The 27335-nt window shown below is 47.6% G+C and overlaps 4 protein-coding genes across 26 annotated transcripts in view; 2 read left to right on the forward strand and 2 right to left on the reverse strand.

Moving 5' to 3' along the window:
• Positions 1 to 449: 449 nt before the first annotated feature.
• On the reverse strand, positions 450 to 3251 carry LOC110221847 (uncharacterized). The gene is given in 5 exon segments (XM_078151704.1): positions 450 to 790; positions 2453 to 2620; positions 2623 to 2730; positions 2733 to 3006; positions 3096 to 3251. Coding segments are annotated over 5 exon segments (921 nt in total). The 3' UTR covers positions 450 to 575.
• A 95-nt stretch (positions 3252 to 3346) lies between these two features.
• On the forward strand, positions 3347 to 5456 carry MRPS34 (mitochondrial ribosomal protein S34). The gene is made up of 3 exons (XM_021006493.2): positions 3347 to 3797; positions 4521 to 4563; positions 4709 to 5456. Exons 1-3 carry the CDS (start codon positions 3477 to 3479, stop codon positions 4984 to 4986), a joined length of 642 nt encoding a protein of 213 aa, XP_020862152.1. The 5' UTR covers positions 3347 to 3476; the 3' UTR covers positions 4987 to 5456.
• Positions 5457 to 11139: 5683 nt separating this feature from the next.
• On the forward strand, positions 11140 to 13790 carry NME3 (NME/NM23 nucleoside diphosphate kinase 3). 2 transcript variants are annotated; one of them, XM_021006620.2, is made up of 5 exons: positions 11856 to 11993; positions 12092 to 12222; positions 12327 to 12428; positions 12561 to 12673; positions 12851 to 13790. In XM_021006620.2, exons 1-5 carry the CDS (start codon positions 11948 to 11950, stop codon positions 12966 to 12968), a joined length of 510 nt encoding a protein of 169 aa, XP_020862279.1. In that variant the 5' UTR covers positions 11856 to 11947; the 3' UTR covers positions 12969 to 13790. The 2 variants fall into 2 exon arrangements, with proteins under 2 accessions (XP_020862280.1, XP_020862279.1); XM_021006621.2 differs by lacking the exons at positions 12327 to 12428; positions 12561 to 12673 and having other exon boundaries at positions 11140 to 11993.
• Positions 13791 to 13910: 120 nt separating this feature from the next.
• MAPK8IP3 (mitogen-activated protein kinase 8 interacting protein 3) overlaps positions 13911 to 27335 on the reverse strand; it is an 86037-nt gene continuing 72612 nt past the window's right edge. For all 22 annotated transcript variants that reach the window (XM_021006605.2, XM_078152570.1, XM_021006616.2 and 19 more), the window contains 14 exons: positions 21218 to 21376; positions 20581 to 20746; positions 19778 to 19960; positions 19266 to 19455; positions 18757 to 18876; positions 18535 to 18615; positions 18219 to 18286; positions 17760 to 17908; positions 17406 to 17577; positions 17199 to 17312; positions 16821 to 16859; positions 16337 to 16516; positions 16031 to 16174; positions 13911 to 15878 (listed from right to left, as the gene is read on the reverse strand). In XM_021006605.2, the coding sequence (XP_020862264.1) occupies positions 15757 to 15878; positions 16031 to 16174; positions 16337 to 16516; positions 16821 to 16859; positions 17199 to 17312; positions 17406 to 17577; positions 17760 to 17908; positions 18219 to 18286; positions 18535 to 18615; positions 18757 to 18876; positions 19266 to 19455; positions 19778 to 19960; positions 20581 to 20746; positions 21218 to 21376 (1887 nt within the window). In that variant the 3' untranslated portion in view covers positions 13911 to 15756. The remainder of the gene's footprint in view (positions 15879 to 16030; positions 16175 to 16336; positions 16517 to 16820; positions 16860 to 17198; positions 17313 to 17405; positions 17578 to 17759; positions 17909 to 18218; positions 18287 to 18534; positions 18616 to 18756; positions 18877 to 19265; positions 19456 to 19777; positions 19961 to 20580; positions 20747 to 21217; positions 21377 to 27335) is intronic.

Raw genomic sequence — 27335 nt, forward strand, 5'->3', positions numbered from 1 at the left:
CAGCACTATTGCTGAGGGAGGAGACAGTGCATTTCCTGCCTTGGATTCTGAGGTATAGGAAGAGCACTGCTCTAGCAGATGGCTGGCACTGATCTCTTCTAGCTGAGACTTCGGACCCATGGCTGGGGCTCAATGACATACTCACATTTTAGGTACCTCAAAGCCCCTATTAAGATATCAGAGCCAGCATCTTCTAGGAGAGCTGGGGGTTAGGAGAAACAAGGAGAAAAGAGCACTTTGAGTTTCCCAGAAGTTCCAGCTGATTCAGCAGCCACTTGTAATTCAGCTGGGTAGTCACTCTGCTCTACCCTCCTCCCACTCAATACCACTACTCTTGCTGACAAGGGGCTTGATGGAAGAAGTGAGGAAGGAGGTAGGGAAGGACTCTTACCTATGACAAGGTTTCCCAGCCACCAGTCCCACTTCTGGTACATAACAAATTCTCACCATTCTGTGGAAATTTTTACTTTTAATTAAAGATTGTTTATGTGAAAAGGACCCTTTTTGCATCCTATTTCTTCCTATTTGAAGGTTCAAGAATTGCAATCAGTATAGAATTTTATGTATAGAATGTTTTAGAGTCCACAGTACAAGCCAGAAGAGTACTGACCTAAAACAGAGCTACAGAGATGGCAACTGACCTTTACAATGGCAGGGGAGCGCAGTGACAAGGACACCAGGTCATCTTCTCTGAAGTTCTCCAAGGTGGGGTTCTCAACCTCAACTTTCCTCAAAGTCTTCCACATCATACCTCTCCCATCCCTATTTGTAGAGGACTTGGACCCAGATTCTGACAAAACAGAGCCCTCTATTACCATGAACTCTCGCCTTTCCCCTACTCGACATTTCAAAGTCCCTCCATCCTTTCCTCCTTTACTTACACTACAGGTTCTAAAACATTAATTTTCTGTTGATGAAAAGTGACCTCCATCACTGCTGTTTTTCTGGGCAGACTGCTATGCCGTCTTTGATCTGTGCTTATCCAAAATCCTTAACTGCTGCCTATGAACATGCCCAGTTCTCTCCCATCCTTTTAAAAAACCTCAGTTAATTCAAGCTATCATCCCATCTCCTTGCCTTTTAGAGCCAAACTCCTAAAAAAAGCTGCATATATGCCTATACTTTTTGCTTTACTCAACCCCTTTCAATTGGGCTTCTGACTTCACCATTCAAGCGAAACTGCTGTTTCTTAACATCTTTTACTTGCCAAATCTAACGTCCTTTATTGGTCTTCATCCTTTCTGCAGTATCCGACACTACTGACTACTATAGCATTCTATATACCCTTCTCCTACCTGAGTTTTGGTGATGTTGCTTTTCTCCCCTCAGGCTATCCCTTTTCAATCTCCTTTGCTGGGTCATCATCTATTTCCTGCCCTCTTGTAGGCTTTGTCTTATACTTTTTTCCATAAGTTCAATTGCCTCTACGAAGAGGACTCCTAGATCTGTATGTCCAGCCTAATTTTGTCTCTAGAGATCAGAACTGCCTCTGCACATTTCTACCTGAATGTCTGTAGGCGTTTCAAATTCAACATATACACAACAGAACTCATTATAGTTTTCCTCCAAATCCACTCCTCTTCCAAACTTCCCTATTTTGATTGAGGGTGCTACCCATCTTTCAGTCTACCTCAGAATCATCCACGACTGTGTCCTCTCTTCTCGACCCCCACCCACCCCATTCAGTCTGTTGTCAAGTCTCGTTTATTCTATTTCCACAACTCTTGCATTGGTTCTTTCTCCTCACTCACACTGCCACCAACCTGAGGCCTTTGTCACTTCTAGGCTAGACTATTATAGTAAATATATTCCTAATTGGTCTTCCTTCCTCTAGTGACTTTTATTTCCAATCTAACATTCACAACTGCCAAAATGATATTCCTAAAAGTACAGGTCTAAAATGTTCCAAAAGCTCCAGTAAACACACCCTCTCACTTCTAAGACATAAAACACTCCAATCTGGCTCCAGCTCATCATTCCAGAATTGATACACGTTATTCCCCTTCCTGAACTCTCTGCAGTCTGACCAAACTGGCCTCCAAGCCCTTCCTCACAGATGACATTGCACATGTGGGCCTTTGCTCCACGCCTGGAACCGAAACCCTGAGCTTCCTTCAAAGTTCAGCTCAAGAACCACCTCTTTACACGTGCCTCTGCTGCCCACTTTGCTAGTGCCTTCTTCGTATCCTGAAAGTATCTTGTATTTACAGGAAACTGTACTTTGTATTTGGTATGCATGCGCCCATGTTGTTTCCCTAATAGGATGTAATCTCACACTTCATTTTTGCTTTTTTGAAGCCTAGGAAACAGTTTCTTTACAGGAGGCTCCATATCCAGCGCAATCCCTACGTTCCAAGCACTGACCCCACCTAAGAAGCTCCCCAGTGATTAAAGCCAGCTGGGAAAGGGAAGGATGCCACCACTTTCTATTCCAAACTTCAAAGTTCCCTACCCATCCAGAAGTGCTCCTTCTGATTTGGTCCGAATGCCTCCTGCTGAGCCTGTGGACAGCTCCGGAGGGCCGGCCCACCGGCCAAGCTTTTCAGGCAGTTGTTCGGCCGCGTTAGCCGGAGGGCCTCGGATGCCTCCTTCCGTCTCTGCTTCTCTAGTTCTCGGATATTCTCCGGGCCTCAGCTCGTGCAGCACCTGGCTCCTCCGGCGCCTTTCTCCCCGCCCCTTCCCGAGGCTGGACTCGCACCGGAGTAGCCAAGGGCCCTGAAGAGGGACGAGGGCTCTGGAGCCGGCTCTCGCCTCTTCTGGGTCACCGGGGCCCTCAGCGGTGGAGCTCGCGGGGCTCTCGGGCTCCGAATCGCAGATTTCCCAGGCCGGCGTCTTGGAGATTAGCGGCCACAGCCGGGCCCGGGCGAGCGCAGGACTGCAACTCCACCGCTTTGGACCCGCCCTCAGCAGCGAGAGGGCCACTCCCTTCCCACGCCCCGGGGCCCTTGCCTTCAGTCTCCTTCCCCCGCCCCCAGCCTCTCGATTTCTGCCCTCCAGGCCCCACCTCTAAGCGGCCACACCCCTTGAGTTCCGCCTTTCAGGCCCCGCCCCCGCCTTCCTGCTTTCTCCTAGATCCGTGGTCCGGCTCTCTGTACTGTCCCTCCCTGCTCCTCCTCCCGGGTTCCTTTAGCCCCTCCCCTCAATCTTTCCGCGTCTCCTCCGCTCGAGCCACTATTGAGTCTTCCCTTCCTCCGCCTTCCTTTAAGGCCCCTCAGCCCCTTCAGGTAGCGGCCCCGAATCATTACAGCCATGGCTCTGCCGCCCTGCCAAGACCGCCTCCCTCTCCCAAACGCCCTCCCCCCCAGCTATTTTCCTTCCGGCGCACGCCGCACGGTCCCGGATGCCGGGGACACACCAGGTCCTTCCGGCGCCAGGCCGTGGTGGGCGGTGCCTCGGCTCTGGCTGAGAGCTGAGGTGATCTCCCCTCTCCGAGCGGTCTCAGCTTGGCGCGCAGACGGGAGGTCGGCGTCGGCGTGATGGCGCGGAAGAAAGTGCGGCCGCGGCTGATCGCGGAGCTGGCCCGCAAGGTGCGCGCCTACCGGGAGCTGAAGGCGCGGCCGCGGGACTCGGAGCGCTTCGCCCTGGACTACGAGACGATGACGCGGCCGCTGAGCGGCCGCCGCCTCCCGGAGAAGGCATGGGCCGACGTGCGGCGCGAGAGCCGCCTCCTGCAGCTGCTCAGCCGCCTGCCGCTCTTCGGCCTCGGCCGCCTCGTCACGCGCAAGTCCTGGCTGTGGCAGCACGACGAGCCCTGCTACTGGCGCCTCACCCGCGTCCGCGCCGACTACACGGCGCCGGTGCGTGGGTGCTCCCCCGCGTGCGCCCTTCCCGGGGCCCCTTCCCAGCCCCTCCAGGGCCAAGGGCTCCCGGCTGGAAGAGCCGCTTGTTATAAATGGGGACGCTGGTGTCTGAGGGCAGAGGGGCCTTCCCCCAAGGTCACACCATGAGCCAGGCGGTGGGCGAGCAGGGTAGAACCCTGGTCTCTGCATCTCCTCGATAAAGCAGACTTTTTAATACGCCAGATTTATTTGGGGTGGGGAAGGGTCCCAGTTTTGTTTTTAAAATCTTTGTTGTATTTACTATGGATTAGTTTCTGTCTTAACCTGTTTGTCACATTCTAAATTGTATCTGATTTATTGGTAGATTTATCAAGGTCAAGGAGAAGTTGCAGAGAGAAACAGGTTTTGGCTCATGATAAGAAATACCTTTCTATCTGTGTGACTCTGGGCAAGTCCCTTAACTCCAATTGCCTCACCAAAAAATAAAAAATACCTTTCTAATAATTAGCTGCTCAGAACTAGAATGGGCAGCCTCTGGAGGAAGTGAATGAAATCCATCCCTGGAAGTCTTAAAGCACAGGCTGGATAACTGAAGGTAGACACATAAAGGGAATTCCTTGTTATTTATGTGTCAGATTAGGTGATATCTGAGGTCCCATACACCTGAGATTCTGTGATTCCATTTTAATTATGATACCATGGGTTGCCTGACCTCCCCCTCTCCTTGTCATTGCTTTCTAGAATTTGGATCATGGGAAGGCGTGGGGGATCCTGACCTTCCGAGGTAAGGAAAGTGGGGGGCTAGAGTTCTGGGGCTGATTGCTTATCGGTGTTTGTATTTGTTCATGGGAGAGGAGAGACCACCACATACTTCATGGTGGCAAGACTGTGCCAGCAGTAGGCACTCATTTGCTTCAACTTTTCCCCAGGTAAGACAGAGAGCCAAGAAAAGGAGATTGACCAGGTCATGTACCACGATTGGAGGCTGGTGCCCAAGCATGAGGAAGAAGCCTTTACAAACTTCACCCCTAAGTCAGAGGAGACTGTCCGATATGTGCCTTACCCTCCTTTATTCCGGGCGATGATCTTTGCAGAACGACAGAAGCAGGGAAACCTCAGCACTGAGGAGCCTATGATTGATTTGGAGAAAAGAATCTTTTTTCCAAAGCTGAATGCCAATAACCAAGCAGAAGGCACTCCAGTATAAAGGCCCTGAGCTGTTTGGTCATGTGCTGTGTGAACTTACGTGTGGAACATTCATGTTAATGAAGAATTTATGGAATTTATGTCTTAGAAAACCGGTTTTATACTGTATTTCTGATGGTGCACTGATTAATCTGAGCCCATGGAATTCTGCAAAGGTAGTGGTAAAGTTTAGCATTTTGTGAAGCGCTTCACTGTACTTCATCGTACCACCACCGAGTGTTCAGCTCACTTGGGCCTCTTCTTCCCTTGGAAAGGGTCAGAGGTGTCTTTGAGAGAGACCACAGAGGCAGAGGTGCCTTAAGTGCTCCATAGTGCTTGAGTTGAATATCTGACTCTTCAAGGAAGAGTCCAGGTAGAGGCCTAAAATTGATAGAACCACCCTAGGGCTTCCTTTACTTTGTTTCATTTTACCTTTCACTGGGAGCCAGATCCTGGTTCTGTACAAGTACGAATAAAGGAAGGTAAACTCTAGCTGTCTGGTTTGTCTGGTTCCTAAATCATCAAGATCCAAACATGGGAAAGCTGAGTTTTCACTTGTGAGCTGTTGAGAAAGAAAGGCCTTTTGTGACTGTCTTGAACTATTTAACTGAATGCTGAGCCTGGCGAAGTCCTCAGGTATTTGTGGAACTACTAGACCAGCTCACTTGGGGAGATGACTTTCACAAATGCTAGGAGAGCAATGTAGGATGATGGGTTATAAAGTACAGGGTGATATAACAGGTTGTATGTGGGAAGTTACAGGGGAAAGATACTGAAAGCTTCATGTTCCTTTTCTGCATAGTAATAGTAATAACAGCATATTTCTATAGTGCTTTAGTCTCCAAAATCCTATCCAGTAAACATTTGTTCAAGCACCTACTATGTGCTAGGAAGTGTACTAAGCACTGGAGATAAAATTAGTATAAAGATAGTTCCTATTCTGGGCATCTAGGTGGTATAGTGGATAGAGCCCCATGCCTAGAGTCAGGAAGACCTGAGTTCAAATCCAGTCTTGAGGCTTGCCCAGGCAAGAGATTTAACCCTGTTATTCTCAGTTTCCTATCTGTCAAATGAGATGGAGAAGGAAAAGGCAAACCATTCCAATATTTTTGCAAAGAAAATCCCAAATAGGATCACATGAAAAGTCAGACATGAGTGAACAACAACAAAGTTCCTGCCTTCAAAGATCTTATCCTGTAAAAGGGCAGACAACACAGGAGTCAGGATGGGGGGAGGGAGGAAGACAGGGTACCTGATAGTCTGTAGGCAGAGGGGGACATCTTGTTTCCTGTAATTGAAACCAGGCAGAGCAGTAGATACAAAGTAGAGTTTCAGCCCTCTAATCAAGGAAGAGGAGGCTGAGGGAGTTGGTGACAATAAAAAAGCTTAAGCCAGCAGACTGGCAGTGAATTTAGAAGTGATGAGCTTATCCTGGGAAGGGCATCTGTTCCATGAAGTTGAAAACAGGCAGATCAGCAGATGGTAAGTGGGGTACATGAACATAAGCTTGAGGCGAGGACTTTTAATTTTTGTTTTTGTATCTTTGGTGCCTAGTAGTCAACAGGTATTTTGTGAAAGCACCTACTATGTGTATCAGGTATGGAGCTAGACAGTGGGGAACAAAGAATGAAACGGTCTCTGTTCCCCAAAAGCTTTTACTCTTTGAGGGAGACAATGTGAATATGATGAATATATAGTCATAGCTAGCATTTATGTGGTGCTTTAGCTTTACATGTTATCTCTTTTGATCTGGGATGTAGGTGCTATTATCTCCATTTCACAGATGAGCAAACTGAGGCTGAGAGGTTAGATCACTGGCCAGGCCCATAGCTAGTAAGTGTCTGAGGCAGGATTTAAATTCTGGTCATCCTAACTGCAGGTCCAGTGCTCTTATCTACTGTGCCACTTAGCTGCCTACAAAATAAATATCAGGTAATTTTGGGAGGGAGAATATCAGCAGCTGGAAGGATAAAAGGCTTCAAGTTCAAGGTTTGAGTGAACTAAATGTTGGAGGGGGGAGGGGAAATGAGGTTCTAAGAAGTGAAGGTAAGGAGGAAGTGAATTCTGGGTGTGGGGTACAGCTAGTGCAAAAGAAACAGCAAGGAAAGTGTGGCTGTACTGCAGAATGTATGGAGGAGAACAATGTACAAGGGTGGAAAAATTTGGTATTAGGTTGTGAACGGCTTTAAAAGTCAAACCAGAATTTACATTTTATCCTAGAAAAAATAGTGAACCCCTGGAGTTTGTTGAGGAAGAGTGACATTGTCAGACCATTAGGAAAATGACTTTGGAAGCTGGGAGGATGGATGAGTTAGGGGAGAGGCTGGAGGCAGGGAGACTTTCAGTAGTCCAGCTGAAAGGTGATGACTTGAACTAGTGATGACTTCAGTGAAGTCAAAGCCTTGTGATGTTAATCTAGAGCTCTGGAGAAAGACTAGGAGTTTACCTGTATATAGAAGAAAAACCCATGAAAGTTGATGAGGTCACCAAGTGAGAAAATAGAGAAGAGGGCCAAAGACAGAACCTTGAGGTGCATTTACAGTTACTGTAGAGGGTATGATTTAGATCTTGAACCAACAAAGGAGACTAAAGAGTAAGCAGATAGGAGAGCCGAGAGAGAACAATAAATACCTGTTCATAAAAACCTGGAGAAGAGAGATTGCTCTGGAAAAGAGTGGTCAACAGTGTCAGATGGAATCCAGAGGTCAAACAGAACGAGCATTTGAGGAGAAGACGGTCAGATTTGGGAACTAAGGGATCACTGGTAACTTTGGAAAGGGCAATTTCATTTGGCTGACAAAGTCAGAGGCCAGATTGCACAGGGTTGAAAAGTGAGTAAGGAGATGTAGACAGTTTTTTTTTTAAAAGAACTTTGAGTTTGAAAGAGAAGAGAAAGTAGTCTTTAACTGAGGTTTTTTGAAGATGGGCATGTTTGTAGGAGATAGGAAAGACTGAAGATCAGAGAGAGCTGGCTGAAAAAATAGGAAGGGATGGAATGAATATTAAATGAAGCCTTGGTATGGGAAAAGATCACGTTGTTATCAGAGACTGGAATAATGTAGGTTAGAGTGGTCACCTCTGCACATAAAGAAGATTACTTTGGAAGCAGACTGGAGTGGTGATAGATTTGAGGCTGGAAAACCAGTTAAGAGGCTGTTAACAATAATCTAGGTAAGAGGTGAAGAGGGCCTGAACTAAACTGGTAGCTGTGTGAGTGGAGAGAAGGATTAGATGCAAGAGATGTAATGAAAGTTGAAATGTCTAAATGTGACATTTGTGGGGTGAGGGTGAAAAGTCCAGGATAATGCCAACTGTTATGAACCAGGAAGACTGAATAGATGCTGGTAGCTTTGACAGAAATAGGGGAGTTTGGAAGAGGATGAGTTCTTGGGAAAAGAAAATGAATCCTATTTTGGCTACGATGATTTAAAGATGTCTTCAGGATATTTAGTTTGAAATATCCAATGGGCAGTTAGTGTTGCTTCAGGACTACGGTTCAGGAGAAGTGACTGGAAATAGAGATATAGAAGTGGAAATATATATGTATAATATGTATACACACATTTTCTTTCTCTCTGTCTCTGTACAGAGATGATAGTTAAACCCATGAGAGCTGATGAGATTACCAAGAAAGTGTACAGGGAGAAAAAAAGAGGGCCTTGGACAGAACTTTGGGAGTAAGGGATATGGTGTAGGTTTGGATGATGAGTCAGCAAAGGAGTTGAAAGTGGTGTCCTGAAAATCTAGAGAAGACTAGAAGAAACCTAGGAGGAAAGGGTAAACAGTGTCAAATGCTGCTAGCAGATAGGTCAAGACGGATAAGAAAGGGTAGGATGGGGTGGAAGACTTTAAGAGATCACTGGAGAGATTAAGAGATCATTTAGAGAGAAGTTTTAGTTGAATGCGATGAGGTCAGAAGCCAGATTGTAAAGAGTTAAGGAGTGAGAGGAAGGCAGTGCAGACTGTGTAGAGAGAGTATAGACAGCTTGTTCAAAGAATTTGGCTGGTAAAGGGAGGAGATAAAAGGACCATAACTTGAGGAGGTGGCGGGGTATAGTGAAGATTGGATTTTTGGGGAGACATTTGGAGATAATTTGAAAGAAGAAAGGAACTAGTTGATAGGGAGAGGTTGGACCATGAGAGAGGATGATTTCAGATGCAGTCTTCTGGAGAAGAGAGGGGGGGAGGGATCAAGTGCAAATGAAGAGCAGCGGTTCTTGCAATGTCCTCAGCTGAGCATGGGATGGGAAGGGAAGATGTGGAAGGCTTCAAGATAGAAGACAGAACGTTTGGAACAGATGTTACGGGATAGAAAAGCAATTAGGGAGAATTAACAGTATCGCCTTGCCATAGTAAAGGCCCAGTTGAGATTAGATGTCAAATTTGTATTGGTTGCAGTTAGCTTGATGTTGTGACTTCTTCAGTTCTGTTCCTCAGCATGTGACTAAGAGTGGAAAAGGAAGATGGTGTGTATGCAGGGCTGGAGATTGGCAAGGCATGGGAGTCAGCAGGACAAGGAAGCAAGGATTTCTAGATAGATGGAGATGAGATGGAAAAAGGAGGAAAGTTAATTAAATCAGAGCAGGGATGATGAACTGAGAATATATTGAGGGAAATGGGGATCAGATGATAATAATAATAACTAACATTTATACAGTGTTTACCATGTGCCAGATGCTTTAAAATTATCTTATTTGATCTGGGAGGTAGTTGCTATTTTATCCTCATTTTATGGATGAGGAAACAGACAAACAGAGGTTAAATTACTTAGCCAGGGTCACATAGCCAGCTAGGAGTTGAGGCTGGATTTAAACTCGGGTCTTCCTGACTCCAGGCCCTGTGCTCTATCATCTACATAAATTAGCTGCCTTAATGTCCTAATGAAAGATCAAGAATAGTTTTTAGGGTACAGATTATGATCAACTAAAGAAATTTCAGAATTTTTGAACATGGAAGTATATGTGATAGGGAGAATGTGTGGTCTTTTTGTGGCTGAAGTGTTCTGGAGGAACACATCATACATGGCTTTTGAGATGGAGGAATTTGGAAGTTATGGAATTTGAAGGAACATTAACATGTATCTTGAAGTCCTTGAAAAGTATGAAGGCTTGAGTTGAAGGCAGAGAAGAGAATGAACTGCTTGGGAAAGGAGAGAGAATGACCTGGTGGGTGGGTGTATATTAATACCCCAGAGGATCTGGATTAAGTGAGAAACTTGGATGGAATGAACTTTAAAGCAGGAGAGATTGCTGACTGATAGCAGCTAAGTTTGGAACTGGCAGGGAAGAACAAGAAATATTTTGTAGGGGTTGAGGGGGCAGGGAGAGAAATGGCAACACTAAGTGTAGTCAGTGTTGCAGAAGCCTTCCAGGGAAGCTAGGTTTCTAAGTGAGATGGAAGAAGTCCAAAATGAAGGGAGGTTTTATGGTGTTACAGTGATAAGGCTGAACAGAACTAGAGTGAGACATGGAAGGGGTAGGACTGAAGAGGCTAAGATGAGAAAATGGGATAAAAGAGAACAGGGCCTTGAAAAGAACCTTGGGAAACACCCACATTTAGGGCATATGTTGTCATGTGATAAGCTAGCAAAGGAGATGGGCAGCCAGGTGGCTAAGTGGATTGAGTGCAAGAGCCTGGAGCCAGACTTGATGAATACTAGCTGTGTGACCCTGGGCAAGTCACATAACCCTGTTTGCCTCAGTTTCCTCATCTTTAAAATAGAGAAGGAAATGACAAACCAATCCAGCATCTTTGCCAAGAAAATCCCAAATGGGGTCACAGAGAGTCAGACGACTGAAAACGACTTAACAAAAGCAAAATATAGAGATGCAGTCAATCAGGTAAGAAAACCAGAAGGTGGTGTTTGGAAAATCCAGTCAGGAAGTCTTTGTCTTTCAGAGGAGAGGGTTGTAAACAGGGTCAAATGCTGGTACCCCATTACCACCGTGGTGGTCAGGTGGTGAGACAGGCCGGTAGCGAAATGGGAGACAGGGAGCAAAGTTTGGGCTCTGCCCTCGGGCCCCTCCTACATTGAGGCTGCGGCGCAGTCATTTAATAAATGTTAGAACAAAGGTGATTTCTCCACAACAAACCCCTGGGGGTGGTGGTAGAGGTGGGTATTTATCAAGGGGTTTAGAGCTGTTAGGAACCACAGAAATAATCTTGTTCAGATCCCTCAGTTTACAGGTGAGAAAAGTCCCAGCTGGGTGAAGTGCGCTGTGGCCAAATCTGCTATGGCCAAATCTGCTAGTACTGTAGTTAACAGCTGACCCTGAACCCGTGCCCTTGGAAGAGGCTGCTGGCCACCACTCATTTTCACTAAAGAGGAAACAGGCTGAGAAAAAGAAGTGATCCACCCAATCAGCAAGCATTTATTAATTGCCTACTATATGCTAGGCATTGTGCCGGGCGGGGTGTGGGTAGGCAGGCACGCGGCCCCACTTCGGAAACAAGAGGAAGGCTACTGTTACGTGTAGACGGGCTTCGAGGCAGGTGACCCCGAGAGAGAAGGCTCCCCGCGGAAGGCGGGATTTTAGCTGGGTCCAGAGGGCGGCCCGAGAGGCCACAAAACGCGGGGCTGGGCCTGGGGCCGCGCTCGCTCTGAGGCTGTTCTTGGGTGGGGGGGACCGCGGGAGGAGGCGAGTCAAACGCCCACAGAAACAAAGACGAGCTAAGCCCCAATGGCCACATCAAACTCCCGGCGCGTCCACGTGGGGAGGGGCGGGGCAGAGGCTCCGGTCCCCCGGGCCGAGTTTCTACGGAGGCCGACGAGGAAAGGGGCCCTCAGTACGAGAGGCTCGACCATGCCGCCGTCCTCGGCGATTTCCTGCCGGACCGGCGGACTGAAGCCGACCGGCGCCACGTGATGCGGGGCGCGGCCTCTTTAAGAGGGGACTCTTCTCCCCCCCACCCCCCGCGTGCTCGCGCCCACGCTCGTGCCCGCCGGCTCCCGCCGCTGCCGCGTCTGCATCGCTGCCGCCATCATGATCTGCCTGGTGCTGACCATCTTCGCCAACATCTTCCCCTCAGGCAAGTGGAGGCGGGGCGAGGGGGCCGAGGCGAGGTCGAGGCTGGAGTTGGGGCGGCCCCGGGGATCCCTGACGCCGCTTCTTCACTCCTCTCCGCAGCCTGGACCGGCCTGAACGAGCGGACCTTCCTGGCCATCAAGCCCGATGGCTTCCAGCGGCGCCTTGTGGGCGAGATCATCCGGCGCTTCGAGAAGAAGGGCTTCAAGCTGGTGGGGCTGAAGCTGGTGCAGGTGAGCCGGCCCCGCCCTTTCCCCCGGGGGAGTCCCCTTGATGCGTCCGCCTCTGCCCCCGCCCCTCCTCGCGGCCGGGGGAGCTGAGCCGCCTCTGCCCGCAGGCCTCCGAGGACCTCCTGAGGGAGCACTACTCCGCGCTGCGGGACCGGCCCTTCTACAGCCGCTTGGTGAAGTACATGAGCTCGGGTCCCGTGGTTGCCATGGTGAGGACGACCCGGCGGGGGTTGAGGGGGTGGGCCGAGCACGTGGCGGCAGCTGTCCGACCGGCGCGGTTCTGGACGGTCGCCCCCGGGGGCCGCTGAAACCCTCCCCTCCCCCGCTGTTCTATCCGGAAGGTGTGGCAGGGGCTGGATGTGGTGCGCTCTTCTCGGGCCCTCATAGGAGCAACTGATCCTGCCGACTCTTCCCCGGGCACCATCCGAGGAGATTTCTGTGTTGAAGTTGGCAAGTAAGAGCGCTTGCTGCTGCTGCAGCTGCGCATGTCCTGGTGCCCCCTGCAGTTTCCCCCCACCCTCAAACGGGGGGCAATGGGCTAGCTTCTGCCTGCCCAGGGAGCAGCTTGTGTGGCATCACCCCGGTGGCCTCCTTTTTCTTTAGCACTTTCCTTCTCGTCCTTTCTTGACAGAAACGTCATTCATGGCAGTGACTCGGTGGAGAGTGCCCGCCGCGAGATTGCCCTCTGGTTCCGTGCAGATGAGCTGCTCTGCTGGGAAGACAGCGCCGATCGATGGCTGTACGAGTAGTTGGCCCTGCGACAGCTTCCTTAGGGGTACGACTGGGAAGAAAGGGCATTGCTTGTGCACCTGAACTTCCCTCCAGGTCCATGACCAAACCCATTCCTCCTCTTCAACTCCTAGTTTACAAACTGAGGCCTGAGTAAAAGGTTCTATAGGAAAATTCTCCCCAGGCTGGCTCCTGGGTTGCGTTGCCTTGCCTCTCAGAAGTATCTCTGGGTGTGAGGAGGGGTTGGCTTTCTCCTGGTGAAAACAATTACCTGGGAATGGGGAGATACCTGTGAGCTGAACTCAGACGACTTCGGGTACCGAGGCCAGTGGAGGTGTGGTTGAATTTGGCTTCATCTTATGCTTCCTTGGGAGATGGGGAACAGGAGGTGTTTTTGGCAAAAATAATCACTGGGTAAATACCCTCAGTACACCGTGCTCTAGCAGGTCTATGTCTGTCTGCAAGTTATTTAGTGGGTGAATAGAGCTAGAACAGAATTGTTTTGGTGTTGATTTCCTTCTACCCCAGAAATGCCTTTGGAGAACAGTACCATTCCCTGAGCCTGGCTGTGACAGCTATTCTTAGGGTAGCTGTCTGTAAGTTGGAAAACATCAAACTGAACCTGGGAGGCCAAGGGAGCTCAATGACATGGTCATCCTGGGTGGTTGGGGTGGACAGGATGAACAGAGGGAATCATACAGCTCTGGTAGCCAGGTCAGGACCTGAATTGAAGTGATCTTCCCTTTGAGCTGCAGCTTCTCTTCTCCCTTCCCCTGGGCAGGATGTTTATGGCACAAAGGAAACGCAACAGGTTTTAAAAAAATAAATCCTGTAAAAACCTTTTTCTTTTATCTTATTTTGGGATCGGGCATTATGGTGGAGATCAGCTAAAATGAAATAAAAGGGTGGGAGGGGGTATGAAGAAGTAAACAGGTAGTCGTGGTTAAAGAAGGCTTCAGGGATGATTTAACACGTTTATTACATACAGAACAGGTACATGGTTCGGTTGCAGGGCCAAAGCCTGGGGAGATCATTCCTACTGTCCTCTCTTTACAAGGACACCAGTCTCAGTGCTAACTGTGCAGTGTTCAGGCCTTCAAAGACACTTGGAAATCCTTTTGTAACATAGAATGAACTTTACATACATCACAGTGGAAAGATGGCAGGGAGAAGTAGAGAAGCCAGTCAGCTTTCACCTTGCGCCACACAACTGAGGGGGAGGGGATGGGCTCTAGACCTGGGGCTGCTCTTGATAGTGTGCTTCTCTTAGAGGATAGTGGAGCCAGATGGGGAATGCTTAGGCTGCCCTGTACAGCTTTAGGAAGGAAGAGATCAGCAGCTGGGGATTTTGTAAAAATTCAATCCTTTATCCCCAGGGGCCTGAACAGCAACTCAGAATTGGGGGGTTGGGGGAAGAAGACATAGGTAAGGCCTATACAACTCTAATCATCCCCCAGGGCTGGTGGCCAATGCAGCACAGTCTGTGGAACTACAATTTAATTTGGCAGGCCATAGGGCTAGGGGCCAGGGGCACCACTTTCTTTCTGAAGAATCCATTGGGAGCCAAACCTCATCCCAGATGAGCTGCTTCCTTGTAACCATCTTCTTTCCCTCACCACTGGGGCCTGGCCCAAGATGGCTCCTTTTCCTAGCTCCCAGCAGCAGGTATCTGCTCCAGGACAGCAAACCTCCCAGGCCAACCCTAGGCACTTAATAATGTGGCCAGGGAGCTTGGACTCTATAGGCATTCCTGCTCTGGGAGGACATCTTTACACAGCACCTGGGCACACTATGCTTTTATTGCCTTCAGAGATTCAAGGCAAGAGGCTGACCCCTGAGAGAGACAGTCCAGGACTGGTGTCTACACCTTCTGAAACCCTAGGAGGAGTGAGGAACCCAAAGGGAGCAGGATGGCAGGTACAGTTTAAGCACTGAGCCTGGGCTAGAGTGCAGTAAAGCTGAAGTGTGGTCGGTCAGGGCAGGAGGGAGAAGAGGCTTGCACAACTTGTGGCCCCAGTATGCAGGTCACCTCATGCTCAGTGGCCTGTGGGAGAGCATAAAAGACCTGGTTTCCATTAGGTTTCCAACTGAGCATGTCTGCGGGGGGCCAAAGGCTGGAGCAGATATCTCCTCTTTTTGTGGAGGAGGATGGCTCCTAAGCCCCAGGATTAACAGGTCAGTATGACCACCAGTGCCCTTTAAGGCAGTGCTGACCTGACCCTCTCCTAGGCTATTTCTCTTAGCAGGGGCCAGAAGCCTAGGCCCCTAACATGCACAGAAATTCTAAATGGAATAGAGGTGGGACAGGAGAGGAGAGGAAGGCTCAAAGTGGAGGAGTTCATTGACATCACCTCCCCCATTGCCTGCAAGTGTGGTTTAGTGGACAAAAGCCCAGATAAAAATGTGCCCTAGTAGGTCCCCTGGGTTGTCTGCTATTTAGCCCAGAACCCGGTGCCCCCCATTCATGCAAGACAGTCTGCCACAGGCTTCCAGCTCCTTCTCTGGCTCAGGTTGGCCCCTAGGATCTTACTGCTCCTGTCCGAATGTCCACACTCTCCCATCTTGCTCTGGCATTCTCCATTCCCCCTTTCTTTTTGCCAAGTCTGCCACATCCTCCCCGCCCACTTGAGAAGCCTCCAGTCCTATGGTGAAAGCTGCAAATTGAGAGGTTAGAAAAAGGGCAGGCAGGTGCTTGGGCCACCTGGAGGGGCTGGCTGCATCCCTGGCAGTGGGAGGAGGGCAGGAGTTCTGTATGTACACCTTGGCATTCAGGCAGGAGGGATGGGGTAGCCGGCAGGAAGCAGGCTCTCACTCAGGAATGTAGGAGACCTGCCATACAATGATGTGGCTCCTCTCAGCCTTGGACAACATGGGTTTCACCTGATTCACATCCCCTGCATTCTCTTCTGATTCATCATCTTCTCCATCACCTGCAGAAAGGGCAGGAAGGCCTATAAAGAAGAGTACCTGGTGCCCACAACAGCCTGATTCTGTCCCTGAGGAAGGGGTCCTGGCCGGGGCAAACGCAGAGAAGGAAACCAGCTTAAGGAGAACACCCTCTGCAGCAGGGCCACCTACTCACCGATCCGGAAGTCAATGTAGCCTTCACCACCACTTAACACAAGCACATTCTTCAACTTCTGGCCCTCAGGGTCCGAGGCTGCAGGGCCAGGGTTTTCTGAGGGGCTGTCTAGCACACTACCATTGAGGGTCGCTAGAACGTTCCCTGTGAAAGCAGAGTGGGCTTCAGGAGAACATTCAGAGTTCCCTTCCTAAGTCTAGGTGGCAGATGCAGTAAAGTGATTCAGGAAAGAAGGCTCTTGGAATAGGTCAGGGAGAGACTGGATTGGGGCTGTGCACCTGTGAGAAAGATATGTGGCATTCTTACCTGGCACAGAGACAAAAAACTTGACAGCATCCCGGTGGCCATGGAAGCACAGCTGGGCCTGTGCCATGGAACAATACGGGATGAAGCTGCTGGCTGACCTGTCACTACTGTCATCTCCGTACACATGGATGACGCCACCAGGTCGAGGTCCCTCCCCTGATGTAGGGGATGTCTTGTTGGCTGGAGAAATAGATAGAAGATGGGATAAGTCTTCTTCCTCCAGGGACACAAGGCCCAGGGGTTTAAGAAGAGAAGCTCAGTGTGGCCCTGTCACCCAGGATGGAAGGGTGAAACAGTCTGGTGCAGCAGCTAGCATGGACTGCTGATGGCACACCAATTCCCAGAACCAGACGACTGAAAAAGAAAAGGTTACATGGGCTGGGAAAGGCTATATTAGGCATATCCATCCCATTCAGTGATGAAAGCTGCTCTTCCCCCTGCTTTCTGGACAGAAGCTTCTGCTTCTCTTTGGGGCTGGACTTACCACGGAGCCCGAGGAGCTGACCACGGTGCAGGACTACCGCTATGTAAAAAGGAGAAAGAGAAGTTGTTAAGGAAAGCAAGAAAGGATCAAATCACCCAGGCTGCTTCTTTGTACTATGGGAAGGTGAGATCAGGAATGGAAACAGGATTACTGGGGACCTGCAGACCCATTTCTGCCTTCCCATTAGAGCACCAGAGACCTTGGGTTTAGCATAGCTTTGATGGTCAGACAGCAGGGGAAGTCCCAGGGCCACTGGACAGTTACAGCTGTCCATATGCCACAGCATAGGACTGTGGAGTTATCGACCCTCTGCGGAGAAAGCTGTGTCCAGCCCTGCCCCCTGGAGTCAATGGTGCCTCAGGCCCAGAGACCACTTACTTTCAGTTAGTGGGATGGAGATGACAACACCATTGCCTGTGCCCACCCAGAGACGATTGCCTGCGATAAGAAGAGCCGTGATGCGCACAAAGGAGAAGCCCAATTTGCCGGTGCCTGAGTGTCAAAGAGAAGGGGCATCTCAGTGAGGTGAGGTACTCCCTTGGAAGTTACAGCAGCCCCTTCCTCAGGCCAGCCCAAGCATCTCACCCAGCATCTTGCTGACATAAGGTTCAATGTCAACATCCTGCAGGTGCTGATGGGTGTGGGCATGGTAGAGCCTCAGTGTAGAATCCAACCGGATGGACACCCACACGCCGTCGCCAATCCATGCCAGCTGCCGCACCTGACTCTCTCGTCGTGGATGGGCATCAAATGACTTCTGTGGTACAAATATAGCCACAGGTTTGTCTCCTGTGGTCAGACTAATCTATGTATGTATGTATCAAGGAACATAAGGAGTCCTTATGAGTTCACTCTTCTGACTCCCCTAAAGGTCAGTTACAGAGAGAGCTCCTCCTGGGAGCTTTGGGCTCCCCACAATCCCCAATGCTGGCTGCTCACCTCTATCTGCATTGTTTTCGGCTGGATGACATGGACCTTGTTCTTATAGCCACACCAGACCCGATCATAGACAACAGCCATGCAGCGGATGGAGTGGTGTGGGTGGCCCAGGTCCATTAGATGGTAGTTGCTGAGGTCCCACTGGCCATCTGGAGAGAAATCCCAGGGCTCAGAGACTGATAAGGCCAAAGAGCCTAGCAGCTGCTCCCATTACACAGCCTGAGAGGAGGGGCTGGATCAGCTGATAATGCATAGGACAAGGTTTCCATCAACCTCCAAAGACCACCATGCTTAAAACAGGCACTGACTGAAGGTGGGGAAGAGATTCCATGGTGGCCATTTTGTGACTTACCCAGGGCCTTGCACTCATCACCTCCCAGAGAGGCAGGGAAATGGTCAGGGCACCTTTGTCCCTGTTAAGTCCAGGACCAATAACCCTGTTCCCATCCCTGGCCTCACCTTCCCCACGGTGAAAGATGGCCAACGTCCCATCTGCTAATGCTACCAGCACCCGGCCTTTTACATGCCTACAAGAGAAACCTTAGTTAATCAAGAGCCTGGACCCAACCAATCTCGGAGATAGTGGTACCAATTCTGACCCAACAGAGGGATATAGAATGAAGCCCTGCTTCTCCCTGCTTTCCACTGCTCCTTAAGCAGGATGCAGCCTGGCTCAGGCCAGAGGAAACGGTGACTCTGGACACCTAGGCTCCAACAGCAGTTCCTTGCCATCCCCAGCCAACCTGTTTACTCTGCTTCCCTGCAATGTACTTACACCAGGCTCAGAACAGAGTCCTTCAGCTTGATGGAATGCAGACACTTTTTCCAGTTGGCCACTGCTGAGTGCACATAGAGCCTGCGAGGGGGAAAAGGTGGGCAGGAGAGTAAATGACCAGTCTCCAAGCTTGCTCCTAGCTCCAATCTACCTCCATGGCAGCTTTTTCTGCAGACATGTCACTGGCTGTGTTCCACCCCATACCCCAACAATAGGACATACCAACCGTTCTGTGCTCCCAGCCACATGGTGGGAGCAGCACTGGTGCCTGCCACACTGGGGTCCCCAGCTGCTTCCTGTTCTTGCTGTGCGGTGCTGGGGTCCACCTTTGGCCCATTCTCACTAAAAAGACAATGAAGAGTTTGTAGAGTAGACTTGTAGTTTTGAGAAAAAGTTCCCCTAGGAAAAGGGCCAGGCCCTTGAAGCTGAGCTAGGTCAGTGTATCAGGTAGAGCCTCATCATGATATGCTGATCCCCTACTGATGCTATATCACAAAGCCTGCCCCCCTCCTTTTAACATAAGTTCTTGGTTCCCCTCAAGTGAGTCCCCACCCCAGTTATTACCCCAGATGGCCAAAGCCCTATTCGAATGGCACATTTCTTTAGCTCTTCACTGCTTCACCAGGACAGAGCTGTCACATGGCTCAACCTTCCAATCTCTCAGCAGAGAAGGGAACCCAGCTTTCCTTTGGAGCTGCTGCCAGTCTCTGGCAAGCCTGCAGGATACCCACCTGCTTGGCTGGCTGCTGACAGTCGGGGTTGGGGCTGGATCAGTGAAGACGTGCTCAGTGAGGGTTCCAGGGCGGACTGAAGCCACCTCAACTTCACTGGGTCCTGGTTCTGGCACCTCGGTGGCTTCTGTTGCTTCCTCTGTGGACTGAGACTGATTGATCTTCCCATTGCTGACGGTGGCCACCTCACCTAAAGAAAACAATCACAAGTGTGAGCATCAGGGAAGATGGAGGAATAGTCATTGGAGGTGGAACACTTTCTGAGAAAAGGGGACAAATATGAAGTGAAGATCAGGGTGCGAGGGGAGAAGGAGGAGGGAAGAACCATGACACAGGCATCATAGTTTTAGTCTGTGAAGCTTGGAGGATTCCAGTTGGTCCCCTAGAGCTAAAAGAGAAGCTGAAGAGGAGACTGCTGTTTTGGCTGGCCTCCATCCCCAGGGACCCAAAAGCTCTATAATGAAAAACCAAGAGTTTGAGCATGCACAATAAATCCAGACCCTGCGACTCACCCTGCCCTTTGTCCAAAACAGGGGTGTCTCCACGAGAGGAACAGTTGCTTCGTGGCACATTACATCGGGTGGCACAACCCACCAATGTGATTCCAGCTAGGACTCCATCAGCCCCTGAGTCCTCGGGGTTCATGTCACCCTCCAGGAAGATCTCACCAGGGGGATAGTCAGTGTCACTTGCCGCTGAAGGGGGGAGATCACCAATAGCAACTCAGCCACTTGTCAGATTCTGTGGGCAAATCTCATATCCCATCACATGTGCTCTAAAATTAGATTCCCACTCTCCACCTTCAGCCCCCATCCCCACCAGTGCCCTCCTGCCTTTGCCCAGGGAGACACCCCTCTACTAGAGATTCAACTTCCTATGTTAACGAGCTGACAAATCCTTTGAATCATATTCCCAAGGCCCCAGCCTGGCCCTTTGCCAACACGAACCACCTTTCTCCCCCCAGACACTTAAGGTGTGACCACTGAAATTGCTCCCATTCAGCCCGCAAGGAAGTTATGAGATCTACTAAGTTTCTCAATAGGAGGGAGAAATGATGGGAGGCCTATGGCTTCTACAAGGGGTTGACTTTGCTTGTGGACTTAGTCCAAGGTCTTACTAAGACTCTAGTTTCTTGTTCTCAAGAACAGAGGATAAAGGTGATAAATTGTCTGAGGGAAGGAAGAAAAGTGCCGATTGGCTGAGCTTTGAGTTACAGGTTGGAGGGTGGGGGAGGAGAGTTTAATCTGCTAAGGGAAATATAAGGGACTAATTAATTCCCCAGCCAGGCTTCATCCAGGGGAACTGTTGTACCTACCAGGAATACTGGAAATGCAGAGAACATGGGCATTGCAAACAGTAAACTGGTCCACCACTGTGCCTGGCTGGTTGGCATCAATGATTACCACTTTACTTGTGGTCAGTGTGCTGGTGAGAATCCAGACTCGACTTGACGTTGCATCCATCTCATGCAGCTCCTTCCCCTGTAGAGCACATACAGGAGTTGCTCAGAACTCCAGATGCCATTCCAGACAAAACAGGAAACAGCAGAAAAAAGATGAAGTTATTAGACAAAAGCTAGACAAGGATGACCACTCAGAGCTCACGGCTTCTGGGGATTCATCAGCCCTCATGTGATCTATTTGAACCTTATATACCTGCCCACAGGGCTTCTGGCTCAGTCCTCCTCCTATTGCCACATATCCCACCCTTCACACATTTGACTTCCCCCAAGAAGCAGGATGAAAGAACTAACTTTGATGCTGGAAGCCTGGAGGTCCCTCAAATCAAGAATTAAAAGCCCTCCCAAAGCAGACTTTTAGCTCTCTAGCACCCAGCTAAGAAATTAGAGGTCAACTGACTACCTCACAGGTGATTAATGAGAAGCATGTGGACTAATTCTAGTTCATATATGTACAGAAGGGGGAAGAGGAAGCAAATTCTGTTGTCCTGACCTTTTTCTTTTCTGGAGACGTGTGATTACTCTTGTTTTCTCCTTCTGCTTCACGGTCACAGGTCAGAGGGTCACGACCCAAAGATGGCTTGGTTCCATTCCCAGAATCTTCTTCATTTGGCTTCCAACCACTCAGGTTGACCCCAGCTGCACACCATAGCTGGAGGGAAAGTAAATAGGAAATGTAAAGATGCTAAGGCTTGGCCACTGAGAAAGGAGAAGATATATAAGCATGTTGATCCGATGCTTGCTTCAGACGTCCAGTACGAGGAAACACATTAGCAATCAAGGCATCCCACTCCAACTGTGGAGAGCTCTAGTCATTAGAAAGTCCCATCTGCCCCTATGCCCCTTCTATACACTTTTCCTTGACGTGTCCTCTGGGGCCTTCCACAACAAATCTAATCCCTCTTCCACATTAGAGTTCTTCAGACACTTGAAGAGGGTTATCATACCCCCACTTTGAGTCCTTTTTCCAAGCTAATCATGCCCTCCTCTTGAACTCAAAGTCTTTGGCCAGTTCTGCCGTCCTCTGCTGGATGCTTCCAGCTGACTGAAGTTATTCCTAAAATGTGTCACTCAAAATTGGACATGCTATTCCAGATGTAGTCTGGCAGAGTCATGATAGCCGTCTTGACACAGCCCAGCATGAATGTGTCATGTCCCACTGTCACCTCGTTCTGAGCTTGACATTCACCCTTCCCCATCTTGCATTTATGAAGGTGATTCTTCTGAACCCAAGTATACAACTTTATATAAATCTCTGTTAAATTTCATCTTCCCAGCTAAATGTTCTAACCTGTCAAGATATTTTCTATTCATCAACTATTTCTTTAATATGTTCTAGAATTCTGGGGTAAAGCCAAGATGGTAGAGTAGCAGGAAGTACAGTGAGACCCTCTCCCCCCCTGAACTCCTCCAAACACATCTAGAAAATGCATTAGAACAAATCCTGATTGGGATATCCAAGAAAAAAAAAGTTAATTTTCCAGTCCAGGTCAGAATAGGGAGATACACAAAGAACAGCTTTAAAGTCTGCCAAGAAAGCCTGGGAAGACTTGTCCGAGCTGAAGCGAGAAGGACCTGGAAAGCCATATATACAACAACATTATGAAGACAAACAACTTGTATATACATGTTTGTAACAGGTGTTTTGTTTTTCTTTCTCAATTAGGGGAGGGGGTGGAAGGGAGAAGGTGAATTTTTGCTGATTGGAAAAAAAAAAAAATTTTCTAGAATTTTGTCAGCCATTTGACCTAAAATTTTTATACTCTAATCTCTTCCCCTGTTTTAGGGAAAACTTTTCCTCACCATTTCCTCACCAATAAAATTAGGATAATAATGGCATCTACCTCCCAGGGTTGTTGTGAGGATCAAATGAGATCACTGTAAAGTGCTAAGGACAGTGCCTGGCACATAACAGGCACTTAATAAATTCTTGTTTCCTCCCCTCTTCCCTCTAGTTCAGATTGTGACTTCCGCCAATCATCATGATTTTTGAAAAATCACTGCCAGAAGCTCAGTAATCACATCTTCAGTCCCTGCCCTTAAAAAGTTTTCATTTTCCTAGAGGGATATATATTATGTACATAGCTAAGGAAACACAAGATAACTTAAGGTGGAAGAAAGCACTAATACTTGAGGGATCAAGAAAAATTTCAAACTATGCCCAAAGGGCTATAAAACTGTGTATACCCTTTGCCCCAGCAATAGCACTTCTAGGGCTGTATCCCAAAGAGATCATACAAATGGGAAAAGGACCCACATGTGCAAAAATATTTATAGCAGCTCTTTCTGTGGTGGCAAAGAATTGGAAATTGAGGGGATGCCCAACAACTGGGGAATGGCTGAACAAGCTGTGGTATATGAATGTAATGGAATACTATTGTGCTATAAGAAATGATGAACAGGTTGACTTCAGAAAAACCTGGAAAGACTTGAATGAACTGATTCAGAGTGAAGAGAGCAGAACCAGAACATTGTACATAGTAACAGCAGTACTGTGTGATGATGACTGACTTTGATAGACTCATGATGGACAATGCTCTCCACATCCAGAGAAAGAACTTAGGGGTCTGAATGCAGATGGAAACATACTATATGCTCTCCTTTTCTTTTGTTGTTTTGTTTTGTTTCTTCTTTCTTGTGGTTCCTCCCATAGTTCTAATTCTTTAGATCATGACTAATGTGCAAATATGTTTAATATGAATATGTAAGTAGAGCCCATATCAGATTGCATGCCATCTTGGAGAGGGGGGAGGAAAGGAAAGGGGAGAAAATTTAAAACTCAAAATGTCATGAAAGTGGGGGGCAGCTAGGTGGAGCAGTAGATAGAGCACTGGCACTGAAGTCAGGAGGACCTGAGTTCAAATCCGGCCTCAGACCAAACACTTGACACTTACTAGCTGTGTGACCCTGGGCAAGTCACTTAACCCCAATTGCCTAAAAGCAAAAAAAAAAAAAAGAGTCATGGAAGTGAATGGTTGGTTTTTTTTTTTAGGCAATTGGAGTTAAGTGACTTGCCTAGGGTCACACAACTAGTAAATGTCAAATGTTTGGTCTGAGAATGGATTTGAACTCAGGTCCTCCTGACTTCAGGGCCAGCACTCTATCCACTGTGCCACCTACCTGCCCCCAATGTTTCTGTTGCTTTTTTTTAAATTAATTAATTAATTTTGATTTATCAACAATCATTTCCATAAGCTTTTGAGTTTTAAATTTTTCTCCCCCTCCTTCTCCACCTCCCTCCCCAAGACAATCTGATATAGGTTATACATATACATTCCTACTAAACATTTTAACATTAGTCATGTTGTAAGGAAGAATTAGAACCAACAGAAGGAACCACAAGAAAGAGGACACAAAACAAAACAGAAGTAAAAAGAGAGCAAATAGTATGCTTTGACCAGCATTCAAACTCCATAGTTCTTTCTTTGGATGTGGATAGCATTTTCCATCATGAGACTTTTGGAGATGTCTCAGATCCTTGTATTGCTGAGAAGGGTTCAGTTTAACAATATTAGTCATTGCACAACGTGGCTGCTACTGTGTACAACATTATCCTGGTTCTGCTCACTTCACTCAGCATCAGACCATATAAGTCTTTCCAGGTTTTTCTGAAGTCTGCCTGCTCATCATTTCTTATAGCACAATAGTATTCTATTACATTCATATACCACAACCTGTTCAGCCATTCCCCAACTGATGGGCATCCCCTCAATTGGAAGTGAATTTCGAAACCTAAAAATTAATTATTAAAAAAAAAAAGAAGAAAGAAAAGTTTTAAATAGGAAGTGGGAGCTATGTTGGACAATAAGGGAGTACACAGAGATAAAGGAGAAGGCTCAGGAGACAGCTCTCAGGGGGAACACTTAAGGGATGGATAATGGATGACGATCCAGGCAAAGGAAATTTAGAAGTGGTTAGCTAGGGAAGAAAAGCACAAGTATAGAATAGGAAAAGGGAAGTAGAGAGAGAAAAAGAGTAGGAAGAAGGAAGGTTGATAGTGACAAAAGCTGCAGAGACAAGTAGGGTTAAGCTGAGAAAATGCTATTAGATTTCACAGTTATAAGATAGTTGGCAACCCTGTGAAGAACAGTATCAATCCTAGGGTCATAAACCTGGTTTCAAGGGGTTTGGAAATGAGAGACAAGGAAATGCAGATGATGAGAATAAACAGCTAACTATTCCTGATATACTACAGCTATGGGGGGAGGAAGGAAGGGAAAGAGGGAAAATGGTTAAGGGTGGGGCAAGCTCCTAGAAGAGATGACAGGGATGGGATCAATGACATAAGCTGATGGGTTGCTCTTAACAAGGACAGGGAACTGTACATTTTCCTCAGAAAGGATGAAGAATCAGACAGAGGCATTACGGGCTTGGTAGGGAAAAAAGGAGCTCATGTTATATTGATTTTATTTTCTCAGGAAAGTAAAAGGTAAGGTCCTCTGCTGAAAGGGAGGGGGGAAAAGAGTGATCAAACTTATTTAGAATCACTGCTTTGGAGAGTTAGCTAAATTTAAAAAGAATAAAAGAATTACTGTGCAGCAGTGAGAGCCCAATGGAGATTACATAACAAATTTGTAGATCATTAAAGCGTGAAAGTAGCACCAGAGAAGGTATTTGGTAGTGGACCTCAAGGTTAGAATTTGGCAAAGTGTGAGCAACAAAAGGATAAGGAAAGGAGTTGAAGTGGTTGCCTTATGAAGAAAGAAAAGTGAGGATAGAACAGGGCTATCATAGACTGGGAAAACAGGGAGAGGTGGAGGGACTGGGCATCCTAGTGAAGCACAGGATAATCATATGGTCAGACAGTTATAAGTAACGATGAAATTTAAGATAAAGTTATTAACATGGACAAATCTCTGAGGATCTTGCTTCCAAAAAGTATGGAGAACAGGAAGAATTTTTTGTAGCAACCTGCAGGGAGTATGTGATGTTTGTCTTTCTGCCAAAACGAAGTAACAGATATTCTCAAAGTGCAATGATACCCATGGTCTCAGCTGTCTATAGATAAATGTACAAAGTAGAGGGAGAAAGCAGGGTAAACTGGAGAACCTAATGTGAGGAGGAAATCTGATATTCCATGTATTTCTGAGACTTGGTGGAATAGGTCTGTAACTATGGTCTATATATAAGGTCTATAACTATAAATATGGTTCTGGAACAGTATGTTTATTAAAAAAAAATAACAGGACAGGTAAAAAGGCGGGCAGTGGTGGTCATGAATAAATGAATGAACAAGTGTTTGTCAAGTGCCTCCTATGTGTCAAGCCCTCTGCTAGGTGCTGGGGAACCAAACAGACTGGCCGTGTGGCTCTCTGAGAAGGGCCTGGGGCATTCGGTGACTCTCTGTTTTTTTTGTTTCTCCACTCCCAATATTCTAGCACAGTACCTTGCACATAGCAGGCACTTAATAACTGAATCAAAGTGACCAGTCTCTACATGTTTGGATTAATAATGATAACAGCTGAACTATATATCAGGCTTTAAGGTTTGTGAAGTGCTTCACATATACCATCTCATCCGATTCTTATAACTACTCTATGAGTTAAGTATTATTATTATCCCCCTTTTACAGATGGGGGAACTGAGGCTGAAGAAGGATTAAGCAGCTTGCCCAGGGTCCCACAGCTGCTAAGTGCCTGAGGAAGGATCTGATCTCAGGTTTTACTGATTCCAACACCTAACTTCCTTATCTGGGATCACAGTCTGATGTGGTAGAGAGCTCATAACATCTCTTGGGGCAGAGTCTGACTACCTCATTGGACTAAATTAAGCCCATTCTCCACCTCTGAATGTCCCATTAATATCAGACTTTTCACCTAAAGTCAGATCTCCAAAGGTTCCAATATAGATTTACATTCACTGAAACTGACTTGGAAAAATAAAATGGAATAAGGTATTTCATAGCAAAGACAACTGACCTGCAAAACAGAATGTGGAGGAAAATATTTAACAATCATTGGACTATCTTCATGAACACCATAACCAAAAAAAGAACCTGGACATTCTGTTCCAAGAAATCTTAAAAGAAAACTGCCCGCATCTATTAGAAGCAGGCAGCAAGGTAGAAATACAGAGAATCAATTCCTGAAAGAAATCCCAAAATGAAAACTCCCAGGAACATTACAGCCAAAATTCAGAGCTTCTAGGTCAAAGAAAAAATTCTGCAAGCAGGAAGAGAGAAAGAAAAGTACTGAGGAGACATGGTTAAGATCACAGATGACTTAGCAGCTACCCACTATGAAGGAATCAAGGGCTTGGGATATGATATTCCAGAAAGCAAAGGATATAGGCTTACAGCTAAGAACAACTTACCCAGAAAAACTAAGCATAATGCTATGGGCTTAAAAAATGTTTTTTTAAGGAAATAGAGGACTTCTAAGCATTCCTGATGAAAAGACCAGTGTTATGGAGAAACTCTGAAGTTCAAACACAAGAGTGAAGAGAAACACGAAATTAGAGAAACATAAAATTAGGAAAACATAAGTGAACAAAGATAAAGGACTAAACAAGGATAAACTTCTTATATTCAAATATAGCAGGGACAGCTAGGTGGTACAGTAGATAGAGCACTGGCCCTGGATTCAGGAGGACCCGAGTTCAAATCTGGCCTC

Source organism: Phascolarctos cinereus, unplaced genomic scaffold (genome assembly GCF_003287225.1).
Source record: "Phascolarctos cinereus isolate Bilbo 61053 unplaced genomic scaffold, phaCin_HiC Scaffold_4;HRSCAF=312, whole genome shotgun sequence".
Lineage (NCBI taxonomy): Eukaryota > Metazoa > Chordata > Mammalia > Diprotodontia > Phascolarctidae > Phascolarctos > Phascolarctos cinereus.

What these genes read in the sequence shown, in the direction of transcription:
- NME3 (XM_021006620.2), top strand. Translation starts at nt 11,948, where the DNA reads ATGATCTGCCTGGTGCTGACCATCTTCGCCAACATCTTCCCCTCAG. An exon ending in CGGGTCCCGTGGTTGCCATG is followed by an intron (nt 12,429 to 12,560) that starts GTGAGGACGACC and finishes TCTATCCGGAAG; the next exon opens with GTGTGGCAGGGGCTGGATGT. An exon ending in TTCTGTGTTGAAGTTGGCAA is followed by an intron (nt 12,674 to 12,850) that starts GTAAGAGCGCTT and finishes CTTTCTTGACAG; the next exon opens with AAACGTCATTCATGGCAGTG.
- MRPS34 (XM_021006493.2), top strand. Translation starts at nt 3,477, where the DNA reads ATGGCGCGGAAGAAAGTGCGGCCGCGGCTGATCGCGGAGCTGGCCCGC. An exon ending in GCGCCGACTACACGGCGCCG is followed by an intron (nt 3,798 to 4,520) that starts GTGCGTGGGTGC and finishes ATTGCTTTCTAG; the next exon opens with AATTTGGATCATGGGAAGGC. An exon ending in GGGGATCCTGACCTTCCGAG is followed by an intron (nt 4,564 to 4,708) that starts GTAAGGAAAGTG and finishes ACTTTTCCCCAG; the next exon opens with GTAAGACAGAGAGCCAAGAA.